This window comes from Aptenodytes patagonicus, chromosome 14 (genome assembly GCF_965638725.1).
Source record: "Aptenodytes patagonicus chromosome 14, bAptPat1.pri.cur, whole genome shotgun sequence".
Classification (NCBI taxonomy): Eukaryota; Metazoa; Chordata; class Aves; order Sphenisciformes; family Spheniscidae; genus Aptenodytes; species Aptenodytes patagonicus.
In genome coordinates, this window is record NC_134962.1 from 1,682,454 (window position 1) to 1,701,738 (window position 19,285).

General features: G+C 52.2%; 1 protein-coding gene across 1 annotated transcript; it reads right to left on the reverse strand.

Moving 5' to 3' along the window:
- Positions 1 to 762: 762 nt before the first annotated feature.
- STMN3 (stathmin 3) lies at positions 763 to 19,114 on the reverse strand. Its single transcript, XM_076351699.1, has 5 exons — positions 18,838 to 19,114; positions 8,828 to 8,923; positions 8,185 to 8,360; positions 7,175 to 7,366; positions 763 to 6,652 (listed from the first exon to the last, which is right to left on the reverse strand). The coding sequence occupies exons 1-5, from the start codon at positions 18,854 to 18,856 to the stop codon at positions 6,593 to 6,595; spliced, it is 543 nt and encodes a 180-aa protein (XP_076207814.1). The 5' UTR covers positions 18,857 to 19,114; the 3' UTR covers positions 763 to 6,592.
- Between the last annotated feature and the right edge of the window lie 171 nt (positions 19,115 to 19,285).

Genomic DNA, 19,285 nt, shown 5'->3' on the forward strand with positions numbered 1-19,285 from the left:
GCGACGCCGGTGCGGTGATGGCCCCAGCACTGTCCTGCCCGCTCTTACAGAAGAGCTGCCCCGGGAATGAAAATTCACCGCCTCCTGCCTCCCCCTTGGTTTAGCTTCTCGTACACCAAGGCGGGGGATCCTTTCCACAGCAGCTGGGGAAGCGGCCAGACACCTTCCCCTCGGGCGTCCCCGGGGATTACAGACCTCCCTGTTTTCAGTTGCAGCTTTCTGGGTATTTTTGTGTATCTCGCCCCAGGGATGTGATTCTGAGGGTTGGCCATGCAAGGTCTCCCAGGTTAGGGTCCCCTCTCCCTGGGAACCGCAGCCCCGCTCCCCCCGCCGTGTCCAGCCCAGGGGGAAGGCTGGATCGTTTCTCGGGAAAAGCTTGTTACATGAGCACTGGATTTCTTTTAAAAAAGCAGCTCACGTGTTTTCCAGAACTGGATTTATTGTATTTGTAATTGTCTTATACCCTTTTCGGTCTTCCTCTGCAAAGACTTTGCATACCCTCACCTTTCCCGCGGCAAGGGACGTCAGCAGTACCCTCATTCAAGCATTTTATTATTTTTTCCCTCTGAGAATGGCGATAAACTACGGATCTCCGCAACTTTTATGCTGGGTGCAAAGTAGCCATTTAGCATACAGATGCTTAAAGTCTATTTGTTAAATCTTTAGGTCAATTTTCCGTTTCATGCATTTTATTAGTATTCTCACAATACAAAGAGAAGCCTCAGAACTAAAACAATCCATTTATGGAGAGAGACGGACACGTACGGTTTCATACCAAGTTTATTTCTTTTTTTTTCTTTTTCTGTTTTTTCATAATCACTTCTTTTGCACAACAACAACCTCAAGTTGACAATGAAATGCACGCGGTAGACCGAAGGGAACCGGACAAGGCTCTGTTAGTGATGGAAAGTCCTTCCACGACACCGCGCCAGCTCCCCACCCGGCTGCCCACCCGGCACGAGCAAAGGTGGCCCAGGCTGCGGCAGGAGGAATGAATCCTGCCCGGGAGGGCAGCCGGGGCGCTGAGCCCTGGGGTTACGGCTCAGCCCCGCGGCCACGCAGTCATCTTCCAAACCTCTGCCTGCAGCCCTGGGCCAGTTTATTCCTCCCGGGGCGGACAGTTGCGTACCACGACTCGGTACTTTGGTACTTTCCATTTTTCAGAGCACTTTAGAGACACGGATGCGTTGGCTCTCCCGTGGTCCCCGTGGGGTAGGGAGTGTCGGTGCCCCTTGACAGCCGGGGGAGGGGGGAAACTGAGGCACGGGGGATGCTGGGGCTGGGATGCCCGGCTGCCCCCCGCGCTCGGGTCCCACCGTCCCGGCGGCGGGTGGGGGCGGCTGCCTCCCTGCACCCCGGGGGCCACGGAGCACCCAAACGTAGGCGTTGGCCAGTGCACCTCTTCTGCTTTACTTAAAGACAACTGACTACAAAGGTGGAGTTTATTGGTCTTACTATGTCATCTCAACCCTAGCATGGATAGTAAGAAATCTCTAGCACCGTAAACAGCCATTCCCTGACTCATTTCAAGTGGTTTAAGAGTGTATGTGCATATATCGTTTCCACGTATGCATTTCTGTGCACGTGTGCACAGCCGAGTGCACAGCCACTGTGAGGGGGGAAAGTAATGCAGCGGGACGGGATTAAACGAACCCCATGAGACAGGCTTTGCAGAGCCAGGGCCGGAGAGTCACACCGGGCCAAGCAAAAGCAAGCAAGCTGAAGTTTACATTTTAAAAGGAGCAGCAATACCGACCTACCCCCAAGGTAGGATGCATGCAACCGTGAACTGCCACCGTCCCTGGAAGGTCAACTCAAAGGTAACCCCACGTCTGGGTTAAAGCAAGATTTTTTAATGACTCGAAAATAATAAGACAAGGAATAGGCTCAGTCCAGAAGCAGTCTGAGAGGCCAGCATCCTTAAAAGCACCGATTTCCAGACGGAGCTGAGCACTTTGCTGTAAGGGATAACGTAAGCGCAGAGCTTTAATTTGGGATACGAGGCCAGTTGTCCCAGCTCTCGCGCAGCTTCGCTCATCGCCCGGCTGTCGGTGCCAGCTGGGAACTCATTTAGCTTCAGCTTCTCCAGGAGAGCTCTTTGAAAGGTGTACGCATGCACGTAACAAATCGTCACCGTCTCGCCTTTCCTCCCTCACACAACTGCAAACGCTCCGTCCGTTGGCGGTCCGGGCAGGGATGCTGCCGGCCGCCTCGAGGATGCTCTCCCTACCAGGCACCGAGTCTCGTGTTCATACGCTGCTGCAGAAATGTGGCTGCTAACTGTCGTTACAAAGCTTGACTCATAAACCTCTACGGGAATCAATGAAGAACCTCAAGCCCTGCCATAAGGAAGGCGGCCCCGGGAATTGGGGGGGGGGGGGGAGTTGCATGCCGTGTCCGCCACTGCGGTATGTGGGGACGGTCCGGGAATGAGGGAGGCTGGGATGGTGAGGATGTTAATGAGGATACTTAATTAGTCTCAATTGAGGCATGAAGTATGGTGCTGCACACAACCGTTAGCAACCCTGGGAGATGGAAAGGCATGAAATAACCGTGATCCCAGACTGTACCGTGTGCTGCCGGTCGGGCACGGCACCGCGTTAGCTGCTGGCGCCGGCAGCACCGTCCCTGTGGGTTTGGAGCAGCACGGTGGGTGGGTGACACCCCTCGTCCAGCCGAAACCGCGGGAGCTGGGGCACGCAGCCAAAGCAATCACACATTTCCCTGATAGCGTCCAGTGGCACCGGACAAATGTCAAGCTCCCCAACTTCCCTACTACATTCATCTGCACCGGGCAAACATCGCTCTGCTACACCTAAAGCATCTGGCCCCACGGATGAGGTTGCTTCCTTGGCACGACACGTCTCAGCAGCAGTAACAGAGCCGGTCCCCTGACGTTACCGATGCAAAGCTCTCCCTGCACATCCCTGCTCCTCTGGCGCAGGAGCTTACCCTGCAGTAACACGTTTTCCAGCCACGTCCACTGTCCCTCACAGCACCGACCTGACGGAGGTGAGAAAAATGAGTTTCCCAGTGCTCACACCTGCATGAGCACCGTGTGCCGGGCCGCTCTCCTGTGCGTTTCCCATGGGATTTTTTGCCAGACAAAGCTATTGCAAGAGTAAGTCCCCGCCTGAGATCCAGGCTGGCCTCCAGGGAGGGGGAGGAGAGCGGGCGCGGGCCCTAAGCTGGCAGCACAAAGGCAGATCCAGGCAAGAACCGAGTCCAGAGACTCAGTAGCTGTTTGGGGAGGACGGCTCTAACCAGCACAACCTGCCACCGACCGCTCCTCCTTCAGCACACGCCAAACCTCGCAGCTCCTCCGGCCTCCCCCAGGGCTGCAGGGAACAGCCTGGATCCCCTCACACGAGGAGGTTTGGGTGAACACTAAATTATACGTACCAGAATTGAAGCATCACCTCTATCACACCTCTCAGCCCTTCCTTCTCCTCCCAGCACGAGGAGCAGCCCGTCCCTACTCTCACCGCCCTGCCCGCAGGACTCGGGTGCCTCCAGCTCTCCACTCCGTGATTTTCCAGCTGCTCTCTGGTCTGGCATCCCACCTCGCCGGCACCCTGCCTTCACCCAGCCCAGCCTCCGACGCCTTCTGAGCCCCAAGGAGGGAGTGAAAACGGTCGTTCCTCTTGTTTTAAACTCCTGCTCATGAGTACAACATTTCTGATAATAATAATCATAATAATCATAATAATCATAGTACTAAAAACAGTATTTACAACAAGCTCCAGGTCAGAATTACACACCAAGCAAACACTCAGCACCACAGAGAGTAGGACAGGGTTAATATCTCGCAGATACCTTCTCAGATCCCACCAACGCGGGACACAGACATTTGACAGTTTCAACCATTTCTTACACACAAACATTTCGTTTAAATTACTTTTAAATTTTTTTTTTTTAAACTTTTTAAAATTTCTCGTCACTATATGAATGAGGTGATGCTGGCGGTGATGCCGCGCTCTACACAGATGCTTATCTAAGACAGCTGCTACTATAAACTGATCATTAGCTACTGTTAAGAAATTCAACCCTCAGTTTCCTTCCTCTTTGCCCCAAATCTTATTTTTTTCGTCACTGGGCAGCGCTGAGACTTTCTAACCGTCCTGTCCTCCCCCCGGCCCAGGTGGAGGGGTTTGGGAGTAAGGTAGCCCTTCCTTTTAGGAGCAGAGTGTCCCCTAACATCAAACCGCGACCATCGAGGGATCTCTCCTGAATCCAGCTGGGACTTCTGGGGAGATTAGCAAAGAGCCCCGGGATTTCATCTCCAGCAGCTGCTGCTCTTTGGCTTTCCGTGGGGTTTCCGCAACTGCCTGATGCTCACCCCAGGCCGCAATCAATTCTTTACCTAATTAAAGCACGGGGTAGACAGAAATCTTCAGCTTCTGACAAGACTCAGTGATGATTTCTTTTTCAGAGGGGAGGAGAGGCAAGGGGGTCATTATTCCCCGTGCAAACCCCTCATCTGCTCGAGCTCCTGGCACCGCCGTGCAGAGCATGGTCCCTGGAAGCCCCGGGCTGGGCTGTGCCTGTGCCCTGCTGCCGGGCCGCCCGTGCGCACGTCTGCACCCCCTGCGCGCTTAAATTATTCCCCAAGGATCCTGCAAAGCCCACCGCAGGAGTCTCTCATCCCACCCACAGAATGGCTCTTTGGAGGCACAGCGTGCAGAGGACACCAATTACCGGTAATTAAACGTCTCGGTGCCTCGGATGCCCCTTTGGTTTATTCTGGGGTCTGAGAGGGCAGCCAGGACGGAGGGGCCATCGCGAGGTGGAGGGGAGCGGTGCCCTGGTGTAAATACCATGCAGGCACCCTGCGCTGCCCACCCCGCTGCCGCCTCCCCGAAACACTGCACCAGCCTGTTAAAAAGGTGACAACCCAGTGATCTTTAAGCACTGGACAGAGGGGAATTCTTGTTACCGTCTGCCTCAAATGAAAGCAGCTTCCACTACCTCCTCTGCAAAGCCTTGCCGCAGGACCGTGCTCCTGCAGGGCTGAGTCCCCAGCGCCGCGTCCTACGAGTCCCCGCTTGCCGGGAGGTTGCCATTCCCTGCTTTTTCAGATGCAGCATTTCCACTCAGTTTTTCAAGGCAGAAGCAGAGCTGGGGCAAGGTGAGCAGGTCTGTGGATCTCGGCGGGAGGGTGGCAGCCCCTCGCAGTGCACGGTGGCTGCTTGGACCTTGGCTACCTCCATAAGCCGTGACTCTAGAAGATTAGGAAGTCCATGGGCTTTGACAGTCACCTATTTAGTTCAGACATTACTGCCATGCCTGCATGTTCTCTGCTCATCCCTACCTCCACGAAGAGACAATTTTTTCTTAAAAATAGGCCTTGAAAAGCTAAAGATAAACAAGGAATGAGCACGGGGACATCTATTCACCCTTACCACAGAACCGCTCCCCTCTTAGCTCCCTCTCATCCAAAGCCACCGGTCTGGAGGTACCAGGCAGGCAGCTGGCATGCCCTGCCTCCCAGGCTGCTGCCTACGAGCCAGAGCTCTGGGGCTCATCTGGCGATCTCCGGTCTCGGTGTCTGCCCTGTAATGGCACTGAAGAGTCACATCCATCTTTGGGAAGAGGGAAGGATGATTATTCTGTTCGCTGCAAGGCTATTTCACAACCATGCACCGTCTCTATTGGATTTGCTTTCTTACTGGAGTGAAACCTCATGCTTTGGGAGTGCTGGAGAGCCCGCAGACCGAGCGCCCTCTCCCAGGGCTCCCGCGGAGCTGGGGATGCAATCGCCGTCTGCGGTTCTCCCAGGCTGCTCAGCCAAGACCTCTCGGTCCCTGCTCCGCTGGGGAGAAGGTAGCTCAGTCTACGGGCTCCTCCAGCCCGTGGCCAACCAGGGCATCAGGCGGTGCCTGCCGTGACAGGGACCTTCCGTGACGTGGCACCCGGCACCGAGCTCTGCGTGGAGACCTTCACTTACTTTCACACGGGCTATCAAAGAATCATCCAAAGACGAGGACTTTGGGTCACTGCCTGCCTGGGCTGGCTCCAGATACAGCCAAGAGATGGGGGGTCTGCACGCCACGACTCCTGAGCCATCCCATCCCTCTCTCGTTCCTCTCTCCTACCGCTGGCAAACATGGGGCTGTTCCCTATTCCACTTCACACGCAGAAATTATCACTTACTTCCCATTATTCTGAAACTGATACTTGGCTCAGAGCAAACACTAAGAGGAGTAAAAGCCCCGGATAAGAAATCTGTATCTCCGTGACACTGCTGGTTGAATTTATTAATATCTTAATTTTTTTTTACATTAGTTTAAGAAATTTTTTTTTAAAAAAGGACAAAACCCTCCAAAGAAGCTGTTCGATTGACTGATCAATTCTCTACTTCATGTGAACTAGTTGCTATTCTGCTTAGAGGTCCCTATGATCTGTGAATCCCCACAAGAACTGACGATTAAGGATGCAGAGATAGAGAAGCGTGTAGCTGGGGGACAAACACCAGGGGAGGGGGGGATGGAGAACCGAATGTTGCATCTAGACAAACAAAATAAAATGTGTTGGTTGGTGGATTGGTTGGTTTGTTAACAGGAATCAGGTGCTAGATGTGTAGAAAAGCCCTTTATCCAGAGATCTCCTCCCGCTGTTCCTTGTTCCTGCGAACTTCAGCTGCGTGCAGTTCCTGCAAAGACGGGAGAGACGACACCAGGCTAACACTTTCTGCTCTTGCAATCTCTATTTTCCTTCTCTCCTGCACACAGGATTTGCACCAGACTAAAAAAAAGAGACCGGTTTCCCATCCGACACACCCCCAGGACAGTGGGCTACACCTGCAAGGAGCGAAGCATCTCATCTGCGGGAGCCTGGAGGTGATGCAAACTTACAGCGAACGTGTTCACGGCTCCCCTCTTCTGCAAAGCCCTTCGGCCACGCAGCCCCTGGGCACAGAGTGGGCCTGATCCTGTGCCTTTGAGCTTGCACTTATCAAGATCAGCCAGATGGTATTTTCTCTACTGACCTTGAAGGACAAATCCCCCCCTCCTCGTGCTGCTCCAGAGCGGAGCTGCTCCACAGCCCGCTTTCCACCAGCAACGAAACGCCCGCTCCCCTGTGCCCATCGCTCTGGGATGACCCCACAGGGACCAGACCCCAAACCCGGCCATGGGCATCAGCACCCAGCCCTCTCCCGCGGCATCGCACTCGCCTTCTCACGGAGCCGCTCCCTCAAGGCGGCGAGATGTGCTTCGCGGATCTCCCTGCTCAGCTCCATCTTGTAGTTGAGCTTCTCCTCGGCCAGGCGGCTGAAGTTGTTGTTCTCCTCCAGCGCCTTGTGCAGCACCTCCCGCTCGTGTTCCCGTTTCTCTGCCAGCTGCTTCAGCACCTGCGCCTCCTGGGTCTGCCGAGGCAAGGCGTCGGGAGAGGTGTAAGGCAACCGAAGAGGCTCTTCTAGCCTTCAACTCCCCAGAGAGGCTTTCTGGCCATCTCCTCTGCTCAAAACCACTCCGCCACCCTCCTCCATCCCATAACGCTCTTGCTTGGAAGATGCTTTGACACCTTTTTCCTGCTATGGGGCAATGTCTGCTGGGTCCGGTGCTCCAGGTGGGCAGGCGATGCAACACTGTGCCCACCGGCTCAGCAAAACCGAGGTGACATCCGTGCGGGCACAGAGTCCCCTCTCCGAGTGTCACCTCATTATTTCAGCTTGCTCTCCCCTCACCCACCAACATTCGTGACATTTATACTTTGTTTTACTCTGCCCCTTTTCTCCTTTTCAATAGTTTTCGCCAGCAGACATTTTATACAGCACTTACAGTACGCTGTGGCACAGCCAGCTGTTAGAAACACAAGGCTGTGTTCAGGTTTGGAGTTTAAGTTGGGTGTGTGACCAAGTGCTACATCTGCAGCATTAGCTGGTGAGAACGGCCCCCCCCAGCCAGGTCACACGCGGAGGACAGAGAGGACCCCACACCGTGTGGTTTTAAGAACAGGAGGACGACGATGATCATTGAGTCCAATTCCCTGCCTAAACCAGGCTGCAGAACCTCACTCCATGACTCCCACGTCTCACCTGACAATTTATAGTGGAATATAATAAGAAGTGTAAAAACACTATTTCCAGCCATTTTAGATTGCTCCTGCTGAGCCAGTTTTAGGGTTTGGTGCAATTAGTACCCGTCACAGAAAAGTCACTGCTTCTACAGGACATCTCGTTACCTTCCTCCTCTCTTCTGCAGCCTCCAGCCTCCTCTGCAGCTCCTCCAGGGACAGGTCCTTCTTCTTGGGGGGGGAGGAAAGGATCGGGCTCTCGGGAGATAAATCTGAAGGGGACTTCAGGATCACTTCAAAGCTCTGGCCTGATGCCCTCTTATCCAGCTGCTTCACCTCCATATCTTTGGGGGGGGGGAAAAACAAAGGCTCTGTGGACCTGTGACACTCAGGAGAGCGTTCACCCGAGGGCACTGAGCTCTTCGCATAGGAGTTAGGGTGTTCCCATGTCCTGATGTGGGTGATTTTGTTCTATCTCGAAAATTTCCCGATTAGTGATCAGCTTCATCCCTCCCAAGTCAATGCAATCAATTTAAATTCACAGCATAATTACAGAAAGGCCATATTGCTGTTAACATCTTGCACGTCACCCCAGTACGAAGCAGACAGCCTCTGCAAGTAGTTTCTTTCTGGGAAAATGTGCATTACTTTAATAAAATAAACTGAAAGGAGACTAAACAGAAAGACCCCGGGCTGAGACACGGATTGCTGCTCCGGGATGGGACAGCCCAGCGCGCCGACGAGCTCCTGCGTTGCCTGCAGAAGCATCGGGCAAACGATGCTGCAGCTCCTGCGGGAGCTGGTTACGTACCTCCATACTGGTAGATGGTGTTAGGATGGGGCTGGGTGTGGAAACAGGAGCAGATGAGGGAGAGCAGAGACAGCTCCTTCATTTTCTCCTTGTAGGCTGAAAAATACGAAATAGCAATGAGAAGAGGGTCTAATGGCAATGGCGGCTCTTTTTCATGGAGAAATGAAGCAAGTAGACACAAGGAAACCCATTTGCAGCTACCAGACTCTGTGGCGGCTTTTCCAGGCTGCCATAGCTTGCCAAAAGGTCCCCCAGGAGCGTCTGTTCTCGAGCAGACTGAATTAGCTGCCAGCGTGGCAAATGTCATGGGAAGACACACAGTAGGAATTTACCACATCTAGAAGTATAAGTTTCTGTGCAGGATTTTCTCTCCAAAGGAGCTGAAACGCTGCAGCCCGTGTAGTTAACCACATCGGGACAGCTGCCCAGACCCTTTCTCCATTCCACTTCCAGACTCAGAGGTAAAATGATGCCCATCAACACCTGGAAACAATTGCTCAACCCCTGGCAAGTTCCTGGTATTTCACAGTTCAGCATTTCTGACATCAGGGTGAAGAGGCAAGATGCAGCCAGCTGTGTGGAGAACAAACGGGCATTTGAATGAAGAAACTGTTCAGGGGTGCTGCTAACGGGGGGAAGTGCTGCAACCCGACTTCCCGAGGTACCTCCTTCCCTGCAGAAGCAGATAATGGAGGATGTAAGTGGATGCTGTCACCGCCTTGGCCCAGGCAGGCAGAGGTTGATACTGGTCTGCAATCACAGTGAATGCTGTCCCCTGCAAAGGACAGGGAAATACACAATCCCTTCGAGCTCTGCTGCTGCAAGCCCTCCTGTTTGCTCAACATTCCTGTGACTGGAGGACACACCGCAGCATCCTCAGTGGTCACAGGTGCACGAGGTGCTGCCCTAACGGCAGCAGCACCCACAGCTTGCAGTGGGTCTGTTTCTGGGGCAATCTTCACCTCTATTTTTGGAGTTTAGCACATTTAAGACAGCAAAGTGTTAGCACACACTTGACAAAGAACCTCAGAATAAAAGAAGGACTTGAAAACAGAGAGGTGCTCTGTCAGGCTGTCAAGTTCTTTATCACATCAGTGTAACCCTCACAGCATCACTGCTATGTCGCAGGTCAGCAGCTGACGGCTCAGCAGTGGGTGCTGCTGTCTCACGGATGCTGTGAGGCTCTGCCCTGGACTGGCTGCTCAGGGGACACCCAGGCACATGGGGACAGAGCCTTCATGTCCTGCCAAACCTGCCTGAGCCTCCTCGTGCCATCCTTCCTCCTGCCTCCACCACAGGGCACAGGCATTCTGGTGTCCAGCCTTGGCTCTGCCTCTGGATTTCCCACATGTCCTTGTGCTTCTGATCTCGGTTTGTCCCTTCCTTACTGAGCTCCTGTTTTGACCTCCAGCCAGAGGAGAATCTCCAACCTGGCTGCCAATGCCACCTTCATAGCAAGACCCTCTGCCAGGCCAGGAAAGGGAAATCCCCAAAACTTTGTGATAGGAAAAGGCATTAGAGGCAGAACAATTTTGGGGAAAAAAAAAAAAAAAATCGTCCTGTGTACCATATGCCCTCAGGAACCTTTCAGATCTTCCCCTCTGCCTTCCTGCAGCTACTCGGGTGGGAAAACAACAGTTTCATATGCCTGCTTCAAACTTGCACTTATTTTTCCTCCGAGGTACAGAACTTTGCCCTAATTAACACCCTCCTTTTGCTAACCCACAGTCCCTGAAGCTCAGCTCTTTATTGAACATTTTCCAGTTTGCTCCACATTCCGATTTTAATACCCTGCCCAGTCCTTCTGTTAAATGTAAACCAAATAGGAACAGTTTACATCGGCAGTGCCAGCCACAGCGCAGGGCAGCTTTGATTTTGTTCTTAATGAAGAAAGTCTTTGGAAAGCCTCTGAGAGTGCTGCATCGTGCTAGAAGTCGTGGCACGCAGCAGTAAGCTGATGTGTCTCATAGTGTGCTGCCAGAAGCCCAGAGGAGGGTCCCCTGGACTGAAAGAGACATTATCATTTAATAGCAACAAACCACGCACTGAGGTCGTTGCTCTACCATTGTGTCCGGTCCTGGGTGAAACCAAGACATTAAGCAGATGTGCCACGTCCCTGGCCCGCTAGTTTAATTGTCTCCTAGCAGTTGGTACAGAATACAGTGCTTTGTATTTCATTACTTGAACTTCAGCAGGTCTCCCCAGCACTGGTTTCACGGTCCTCTGTGTAGATGAGTGTATCCTGCAGTCCCTGCCTTTCAGGAGGTCTGTTGTAGTGATTTCGCAGCTGCCTCCATTCCATCGGGATCTTCCTTGTCCCGCTTTCCCTTCTGTAGAGCAAGCTGACCGTCCCTCTCCGTCAATTAAAATGAAAAGGAGCGAGAGGACAAAAGGACACCGCTTCACTGAGCTGCGGCAGTGCTTTAATGAGCTATGGAAGTGCTGTGCCTCCTTCTCCCGGCGCTGGAGCCTGCAGCTGCACCCCGGCGCCAGCCATCAGATGCAATTAGCAGCATGCGGGCACACGGGTCGGGGGAGCGGGGCTGGGAGCTGCCGGGGCCCCGGGGACCGGTGGGGGAAGAGCCCGAAGAGCCCCGACCAGCCGGGCAGGCCTCGCTGCCGGGCAAACCCGCTCCAGCCTCCCCGCTGCCGGGGGGGACGGGGAAAGCGGCGGGAACGGCGGCAGCGGACCGAGACCCCCCGGCCGGTACCGGCAGGGTCCGCTGGGTCCCGGGACCCCGGCCCGGGAGCTGTCCGTTCAGCACCGCCGCCCCCCCCGGCGAGCCCCCCGCCCGGGAGCTGTCCGTTCAGCACCACCCCCGGACCCCCTGTCCGGGAGCTGTCCGTTCAGCACCGCCCCCCCCCGGGACCCCCGGCCCGGGAGCTGTCCGTTCAGCACCACCCCCGGACCCCCCGGTCCGAGAGCTGTCCGTTCAGCACCGGCCCCCCCCGGGACCCCGGCCCGGGAGCTGTCCGTTCAGCACCACCCCCCGGGACCCCCTGTCCGGGAGCTGTCCGTTCAGCACCGGCCCCCCCCGGGGCCCCGGCCCGGGATCTGTCCGTTCAGCACCACCCCCGGACCCCGGCCCGGGAGCTGTCCGTTCAGCACCACCCCCGGACCCCGGCCCGGGAGCTGTCCGTTCAGCACCGGCGCCGGGGAACCCCCAAGCAGCGCCAAGGCCGGGGGCTTCTGCATGAAGAGGGGGAAGGACCGACCCCTGAAGAAATCACCCCCGATCCACGGCCCGAGAAATAAATGGACCCCTGACGCCCCCCACCCCCCACCCCCCACCTCTGCTCCGGAGCCGGCGGTTGCTCCGGAGCTGGCGGTTACACCCGTGGGACACAGAAGCATCCACAGCGATGCCCTCGTCCTCGTGCGCTTTTGATCTGACCTGTTCAGTGACAAACAATAGGCGGCACGTGCGTCCAACACACTGTTAATGGGCTAAAATAAGAAAAGGCATCCTGTGAGGAGAGGTAGATCCTCTGATTCAGGAAATAAAAGTAAGAAACATAACCTCTGCGTCACTATTTAGGAGACTGCGTCAATGAAGATCAAACCCAAGATCTCCTGAAGCAAGACTACGTCTCAATCGCAGCTGCATCAGAAAGGGCATGCTTAAAACCCTCCGGGGTAAAAGATCAGCATTGCAAACCTCAGCACTAAAATTTACTTCAGAAGTGTCTGCACTCAGCAGATAAAAGGTTTTGAGGACATATTTATGCCAATGGACAAAATCCTTGCACCAAGATAGCTGGCTGGCCAGAACATGACATGGCCAACAAGTCCCCTCCAGAAAAGACTGTATGTCTTCCAGTGCACAATTTACACATTTCAAGAACAATTAGACAGGAAATGCTGAACTTTTTATTTAAGCATCTATTTGCATTTTTTACTTCTGCTAAGTTAGTAAAAATAAATTCAGCTTACACAGCAGAAATACTGTATATGTGTATAAATTAGCAAGGATAACTGCCGCAGTTCCTAAGGGACTTTATACCAAAGCATCACTTTGGTCTCGGAGGTGCAACAAGAGCTTTGTCTCACTGACAGGTAGGAGATTAGGACAGGCTGCTCACTCAAGTGTGGAATACTGATATTTTACGTTTCTTTTTAGGCAAACACTGCAATAGGAGGATCAGTACCAAGTTCATTCAGTCTGGTATGGTCTTCATCGCTAAGTCGTAACACTTCACCGCTTTCCTGTTTGGACAATGCCCTTAATAACATCCTTTGACTTTTGGTCAGCCTTGAATTGGTCGGGCTGTTGGACTAGATGATCATTGTAGGTCCCTTCCAACTGAAATATTCTATTCTATTCTAGCCTAGCCTAGTCTATATTAGAATTGGGGTGAAACATTACAAATAACTGAGTTTTGTAAACTAAGAAGTGAATAAACTGTAGAAGGTGTAGAAAATATATCAGAGTCCTGTCCTGTGAAGTGGGGTAAGCTTGCGTTTTAATGGCTTCGTGAGGCCTTGGGTAGCTATTAATCTGCGCAGTCAGTGGCGCAGTATTTCTGAATATTTATGCCCAGTAATCGGCACAGTCTGATCCTGCTCTGTTTATATTCCATTGCACACCCCAGGCAACAATTAATCTTTATTAAAATTTTTCATCTAGCTTTCCTCTGCACTGTATATATTGCATGGGCAAAATTACTTTCTCCCTGTTGCAAGGAGAAGGAGGGAGATTACCTGGGCCTTCACCAAGCCACCAAGAGGGTCAGGGTGCTCTCAGCTTGCTTCCTCCCTAGTGACTCATTTTCCTGTGCTCCCTCTAGTGCTGTACAGCACCTACTGCATTTCCATATCCCTGCTGCTTCGCATGAGCACTATACACAGCATTTATCCATGAAAAGTGTTTATCTCCAAGTTAACCCCCGGAGACACTATGCAGCCGTTCCCCGAGTGGCTGCAGTGCAGGAGATGGAGGAACAGCTGGGGATGGGTGCGGCGCACAAGCAACGGGAACCATCTTCCCACTCGCTATGTGCCTGGACGGTGGGGCTTACCACCTATGATTCATTAAAAAGTTTTGTTCTCTGCTTCCTAACCAGCTAAAACTAAACTGTGGACTGTTTGAGCAGCCTTTTTGTTCGGTGTTTAATGACGTCCAGCAAAACAGAGTGAGGCCGTTTAGGCACAGCACCGATACAGAGTCATTCATAATAAACCAGAGGCACAGCAGGACTAATTTATGTGAATTCAGGCAATTTAAATGGATGAGACTGGATGTGCTATGTCTGATAGCAAGGTCAAAGGAAGGTTATTACAGGAAAATAATTTGGTTTGCAAAGATAACTTTGGAGAAGTAAAAATTGCTTCCATAAAGAATAATATACCATGAAAAAATGAGAACAGTCCAGTTATAAATGTAGCCAAAGCACAAACAGAACGTAGAGAAGGTAGAGGAGCTAGAGACAGGGAACCGAGTCCTTCAGCACAAAGGCTGCAATGCCACATACACAACAAAAGCAACCATAGTCCTCGATGAGCCTTGAGAGTGCAACAGACTGTAGACATTCTCACCTGCTATGAATCCTATCATAAAAATAATGGCCAGACCTTCCCTTCAGCCTAACTCACTTCCATTTTCTCGCTCCCCAACTTCCATAAACAGGTTAGCAAGAGAGCTCACACAACCAGAAAACACTAGTGGTTTGGGTTTTCTTTTCAGATCAGCGGTTGTACCCCACACTGATGCCATACACCATCTCAGCTGCTCACCATGAGATTTGAGGCCCAGAAGTTACCGTGGGCTCATGTGGAATCATCCATGAGAAGAGGCAGATGCGAGGGTTACTCTGCCTTCTGTCGGACATCTGCTAAACTATCAGCCAGGAACGGTTTCCAATCACCCGGCTCCTTCCCTCCTAGGTTTCATTTGCAGCTCATGAACGCCACGTCAAGCCGTGTTATGCACAGCCAATGGATTAGCAAATCACTCAAGCTGTGGCACTGGAACATGCGGGCTGCCCTCAGGAAAACAGGCAGGGAAATCTCCTCTTCTACGGGCTCAGCAAGAGAAAAGGGCCCAAGCTGTGCAGCCTGGGCTGGGTGGGTGACCGATTGTCAGGAAGGAGAGAAGCATGGCCTGGGTTGCTTGATAAAGCAGACGAAGAAGCCAAGTGGAGGCAGCTGTCCCAGAGCGTTTGTGGAGTTGGGGCAAACATAGGTTCAGACGGTCAGGTTTGGAAGAGACAAAGAGCTACAAAGGAGCTGGGGACAGCCAAAGACAGGAGTCCAATGGCATGATGAGGCAGGTGCAGACACGCTGTATGACCACAGACAGTCATTTGGCCTCTTTGGATCTTGGTTTCCTTTGCATTAACTGAGGATTATTGTAGTTACCCATTATACAGTGATATTATGTGTATAAACACATTCAGAAAACATAAGGTCCTCTAGTACAGCACTAAACACGTAGAGGTACCTTGAAAGAATAAAAGGACTGTTTGGAAATATGCTGAGCAGCTCTTCACCAGTTGGGATGTGCCAAAGTGCTACAGCACATGCACATGATCTTTGGTTGCTGTCTAGCTCTTCTGTATTTCTAAATCACAGCCAAAGATTTGACCATCAGTTTAACTCCCCTCTGGATAGGAGACTTTTTTTTTTTAAATGTAGGAAGGATAAAGCCCATGTCAGTAGGGCAAATGGGAGGGATTAGGCGGGCATGTTGTTTCCGGTTAATTTAGGGGTATAGAAGTTTTAGTGAGCTTCAGGTCCCTCCAAGTATTATCGTCAAGAATCAGCAGCCCCGTTCACCGTAAGAAAGCTTGAAGCTGCAATCCATCCTGCTGCCCACGCTGCTGTCACAAATGTCTTCTCTGCAGCCTTCCAGTTGCCACATCAGACCACTAAACCTCAGCCTTTCCTCTGCAGAAGGAGAATGTGTTCATCTGATAAAACAGTGCCTTCACTGGATCTGAACCAACATTGATGGGCTCCAGGAAAGCCCTTTCTTGAGATATCTGAGGGATCCTCACAGACTCTACATGGTACCATCAAAGAAGATATGATTTATATTTTAGAAAGAACAAATGTTTTCTAAGGAGTTAGATCCCTCGTTTGGATACAGTGGTAAAAATAAATAATTTTTTAAATGCCTACAATAGGTTCTCCTGGCTTGGAAAACCAAAGTCCCAATAAAAGTACCATAAATTTCTAGGACCGTATACACGCCATCAACATCTGAAGAGAAAGGAAATAGTGATTTCTTGAGACTGCAGAGAGATGGAGAGGTTGACAGAAAGGACTGTGACTCTCCAGCATGAGCAGCAGAAGTGTCAGGAAAGGGCAATACCATATGGTGTCCACCAATACAGAAAAGAGATGAAGGGGATAGCCCAGACGTACATCAAGTCACACGACTCTCACATTTCAATGTAGGAGGAGAAAATCTCGGGATCTATCAAGGCACATTTACCATGCCCAGTCGTGAGGCCAGGAATGACAAACCGGCGTTTCCTTTTGGCTCCACCTTCTCAGACAGGCTAACGGCGGAGAAAAGCCCATGAGGCTGTCACCTTACTGCATCATTTCAGAATATCGCGTCTCTTTATTCAACCCCGATACCTAGAAATGGTGGGGAAAGTCACATAGTCCTGCAGAGTCCAGCCAGACACCCCTTCCGCGGTGTACAAAAGCACAAAGCTTGGTGCGGATGCTGTGGGGAGGAGGTGCGAGGGCTCTGCCCCTGCAAGGTCTGCCCGGCGGCTCGGCCAGCACCGCAGCTGAGCCTGCACTGAGCATGTGCCGCCGCGTCCTCTGCTCTAGCACCGAAAACAACCACCACGGCCAGGAGAAAAAGCCTGAGGTGGCAGGGAGAAAAAGAGAGGTGACTGCTGGGCTGGGGGAAGCGAGCCCCGTTTCTTTTCATCCCAGGGATTTGTTTGTTTGTTTAAACAAACCCAAGAAAATCTTCCCAAGGGGGATAAGCCCCCGGGCATCAGCTGCAGACAATTACAGCCACTCTCCCTTCAGCACGGATTTGCTTTTGCTGCGGATAAAGAAGAAAATAAAGAAGAAAGCAAACAAGACTTTTTCCTTAATTTAAGGATTTGCTTGCCTTTTTCTCCTGCCGTTCCAGGCTACTCTCCATTCCAGCTCTAAGTGCTATAGGCGATGGGGAGCTGCTCCCTGCAAAGGCAGCTGGGCGAGGCTCAGCCCCGCTCCCTCCTTTGGCAAACAATCCCCTATTCTCTTTCCTCCTGCCACAGCCCTGGTTTCCCATGACTTTCTACTCCTTGAAATTGTTTCTCTACTTGATCTGAGCCAGAAGGAAGTGCGGTTTCTCTGGAGCACACGCTTCTTCATGATCTTAAGTCTCCTTTGACAGTAAAACTGCATCTCTGGGAAGATGAAATATGCCATCGGCATGTGGTGGGTTGGGAGGGTGAGAATGCACCAAATGGAAAATGCATGTTGTGCCTACGCGTGTTTCATCCTCCACCTCGTCCATCTCAAGTTCGATGCAACCTTGGTTTAGATGGCTGGTAAGTCTGAGCCGTCCCTCCCACCCCCACTCTGCAAACGAGGTCCAATCCTGTTCTGTCGGAGAGGAAGGCAGATGGGTGGGACCTCCCGAGCGTGCACTGGCGCACACGTTCATTGAGACAGGGATACTCGCAGAAATATATACAATAGCTGGAGATTTTCTATCATAGAGACACATTTTTTCAGTGCTGCTCTACCGTCTTTAATTGCATGCAAAGCCCACTCGGGATCAGCTGCACCCTTACACCGCCCCCCCGCCCCTCCATCGCTCTGTCCTCCCCTCCCCTGCGTCTACTGGTCTTTTAAAAGGAGAAAGGAATAGAAAATGCACAGCAGGAGACACGGGCAAAGGCCAGTGAAAGAAGCAAGAAGTGTTGCCTGGTCTCCTTCTGGCTGGTTCCCTGCCCGGGGCGGGGGGGGGGGGGGGGGGGGGCACAAAGCACTGCCTGCTTTTCCTTTTTGTCTGCTGTTCCTGTTCAGCCCTACATCCCAGCCCTCCAGGATTTAGCTTCCCCTGCCCAAGCCCCTCTTTATGCACTGCAGAATTCACAGCCATTTCAAGAGAAAACTTGTTTTTTTAAAGAAAAAGACCCTCTAAACCCACGCACTGTTCGTTGTACCATTTCAGGCTTTTCTTCTCCTTCACCCACGTTCCCAGTTTCAGCCATTTGAATCCCTCCTCCCCAGTTAAAAGGGGCAAGACACATCTTTAGGAAATGGCTGGACCGAAGGAGCACAGCATCCTCAGGGCAGACTGCTATCCTGCAGCCAAACCCGACCCCGGCGCCAGGCTCCGGGGCAGCCGCGCTGTGATTCCCGTTACTGCTGCAGGAGGGAGGAAGGGCTTCCCTTGCAGCATTTGATTTCACCCAACGCCATCAGAGGACCGCTCCCCTGTAGCATCTTCTAATGAAGAAATGTGAGCTGTGGAAGAAATCTGGGGATGGGAAGCCCTGAGAATACGCAGAAACCCATCCAGGCTATTCTGGTTGGGTTTGGGGGATTTTCTAGGGCATTACTGTCAGTCTCTTGCCTGTGTCTTTCTTTCCGTTACTCATTTAGGCAATACATGATCTTCACAAAACAAAACGTAATTGCTGATTTCTCTGCATCCAGCTACACAGCGTGCACATTTTTCTTAGGAGAAAAAAAAAAAAGCTGTATCACGTTACAAAAATAACAATTAATTGGCATGCAGCAGCATCTTCTTATGGCACAATGTAACGGCAGCAATATTTTAAATTGGCAAGTTTATCACATGTGTATTCATATTAAAATAAAAAGCCCACCTGCTATCTTGCATCAGAGGGGGGGGGTGTGTATGGGGGAGGAAGGGGAACAATGCTGCCATACCAGCTGCCTCTTCATCAGAGAACTCCCCCGAAACGCACGGGGAAAAAAAACAAACCAAACCCAAACCCTCAGAATAATGATAAAAGAAAGAAAACCTGATGGTTCTATAAGCGGGTTGATGACAAACCCCCCCAAAAGATGTCTGTCCTACCTGAGACGGTGCTGGCCATGCTGCTGCGGCGGGAGCGGAGCGGGTGCTGCAGGAGCAGGAGCGCAGGGAGCTGCGGAGGTGCTGCAATGCTGCGGGGAGGGAGGACTGACTCAGCTGGAGGGGGCTGCAGCCATCCGCGGCAGGGAGAGGCTGGAGAGCCCAGAGAAAGGGAAGGGGTGGAAAGAAAAAGAAGGGTCACTAGTTCAGAATATTAATTAGCGTATCAGGCCTCCTTTCCTGGGTGGCTTTGACGGCAGATCCCTCCCAGGCAAGACTGCCTGCCAGAAACACAGACCCACCGCGGGGGGGGCGAGGAGACACACCCAGCCGGGCTCTGGCAAAAGATGATTTTTTCCTCCTTTTCCTCCCTTTCTTGTCTGCTCTAGATGCGCTAAACTGCCTTTTCCCTTGCTGAAAGCAGAAATAAGCAAATTCATTGATTTTTTTT

What these genes read in the sequence shown, in the direction of transcription:
- STMN3 (XM_076351699.1), bottom strand. An exon ending in CACCATCTACCAGTATGGAG is followed by an intron (nt 8,361 to 8,827) that starts GTACGTAACCAG and finishes CCCCCCCCAAAG; the next exon opens with ATATGGAGGTGAAGCAGCTG. An exon ending in CTGCAGAAGAGAGGAGGAAG is followed by an intron (nt 7,367 to 8,184) that starts GTAACGAGATGT and finishes TTGCCTCGGCAG; the next exon opens with ACCCAGGAGGCGCAGGTGCT.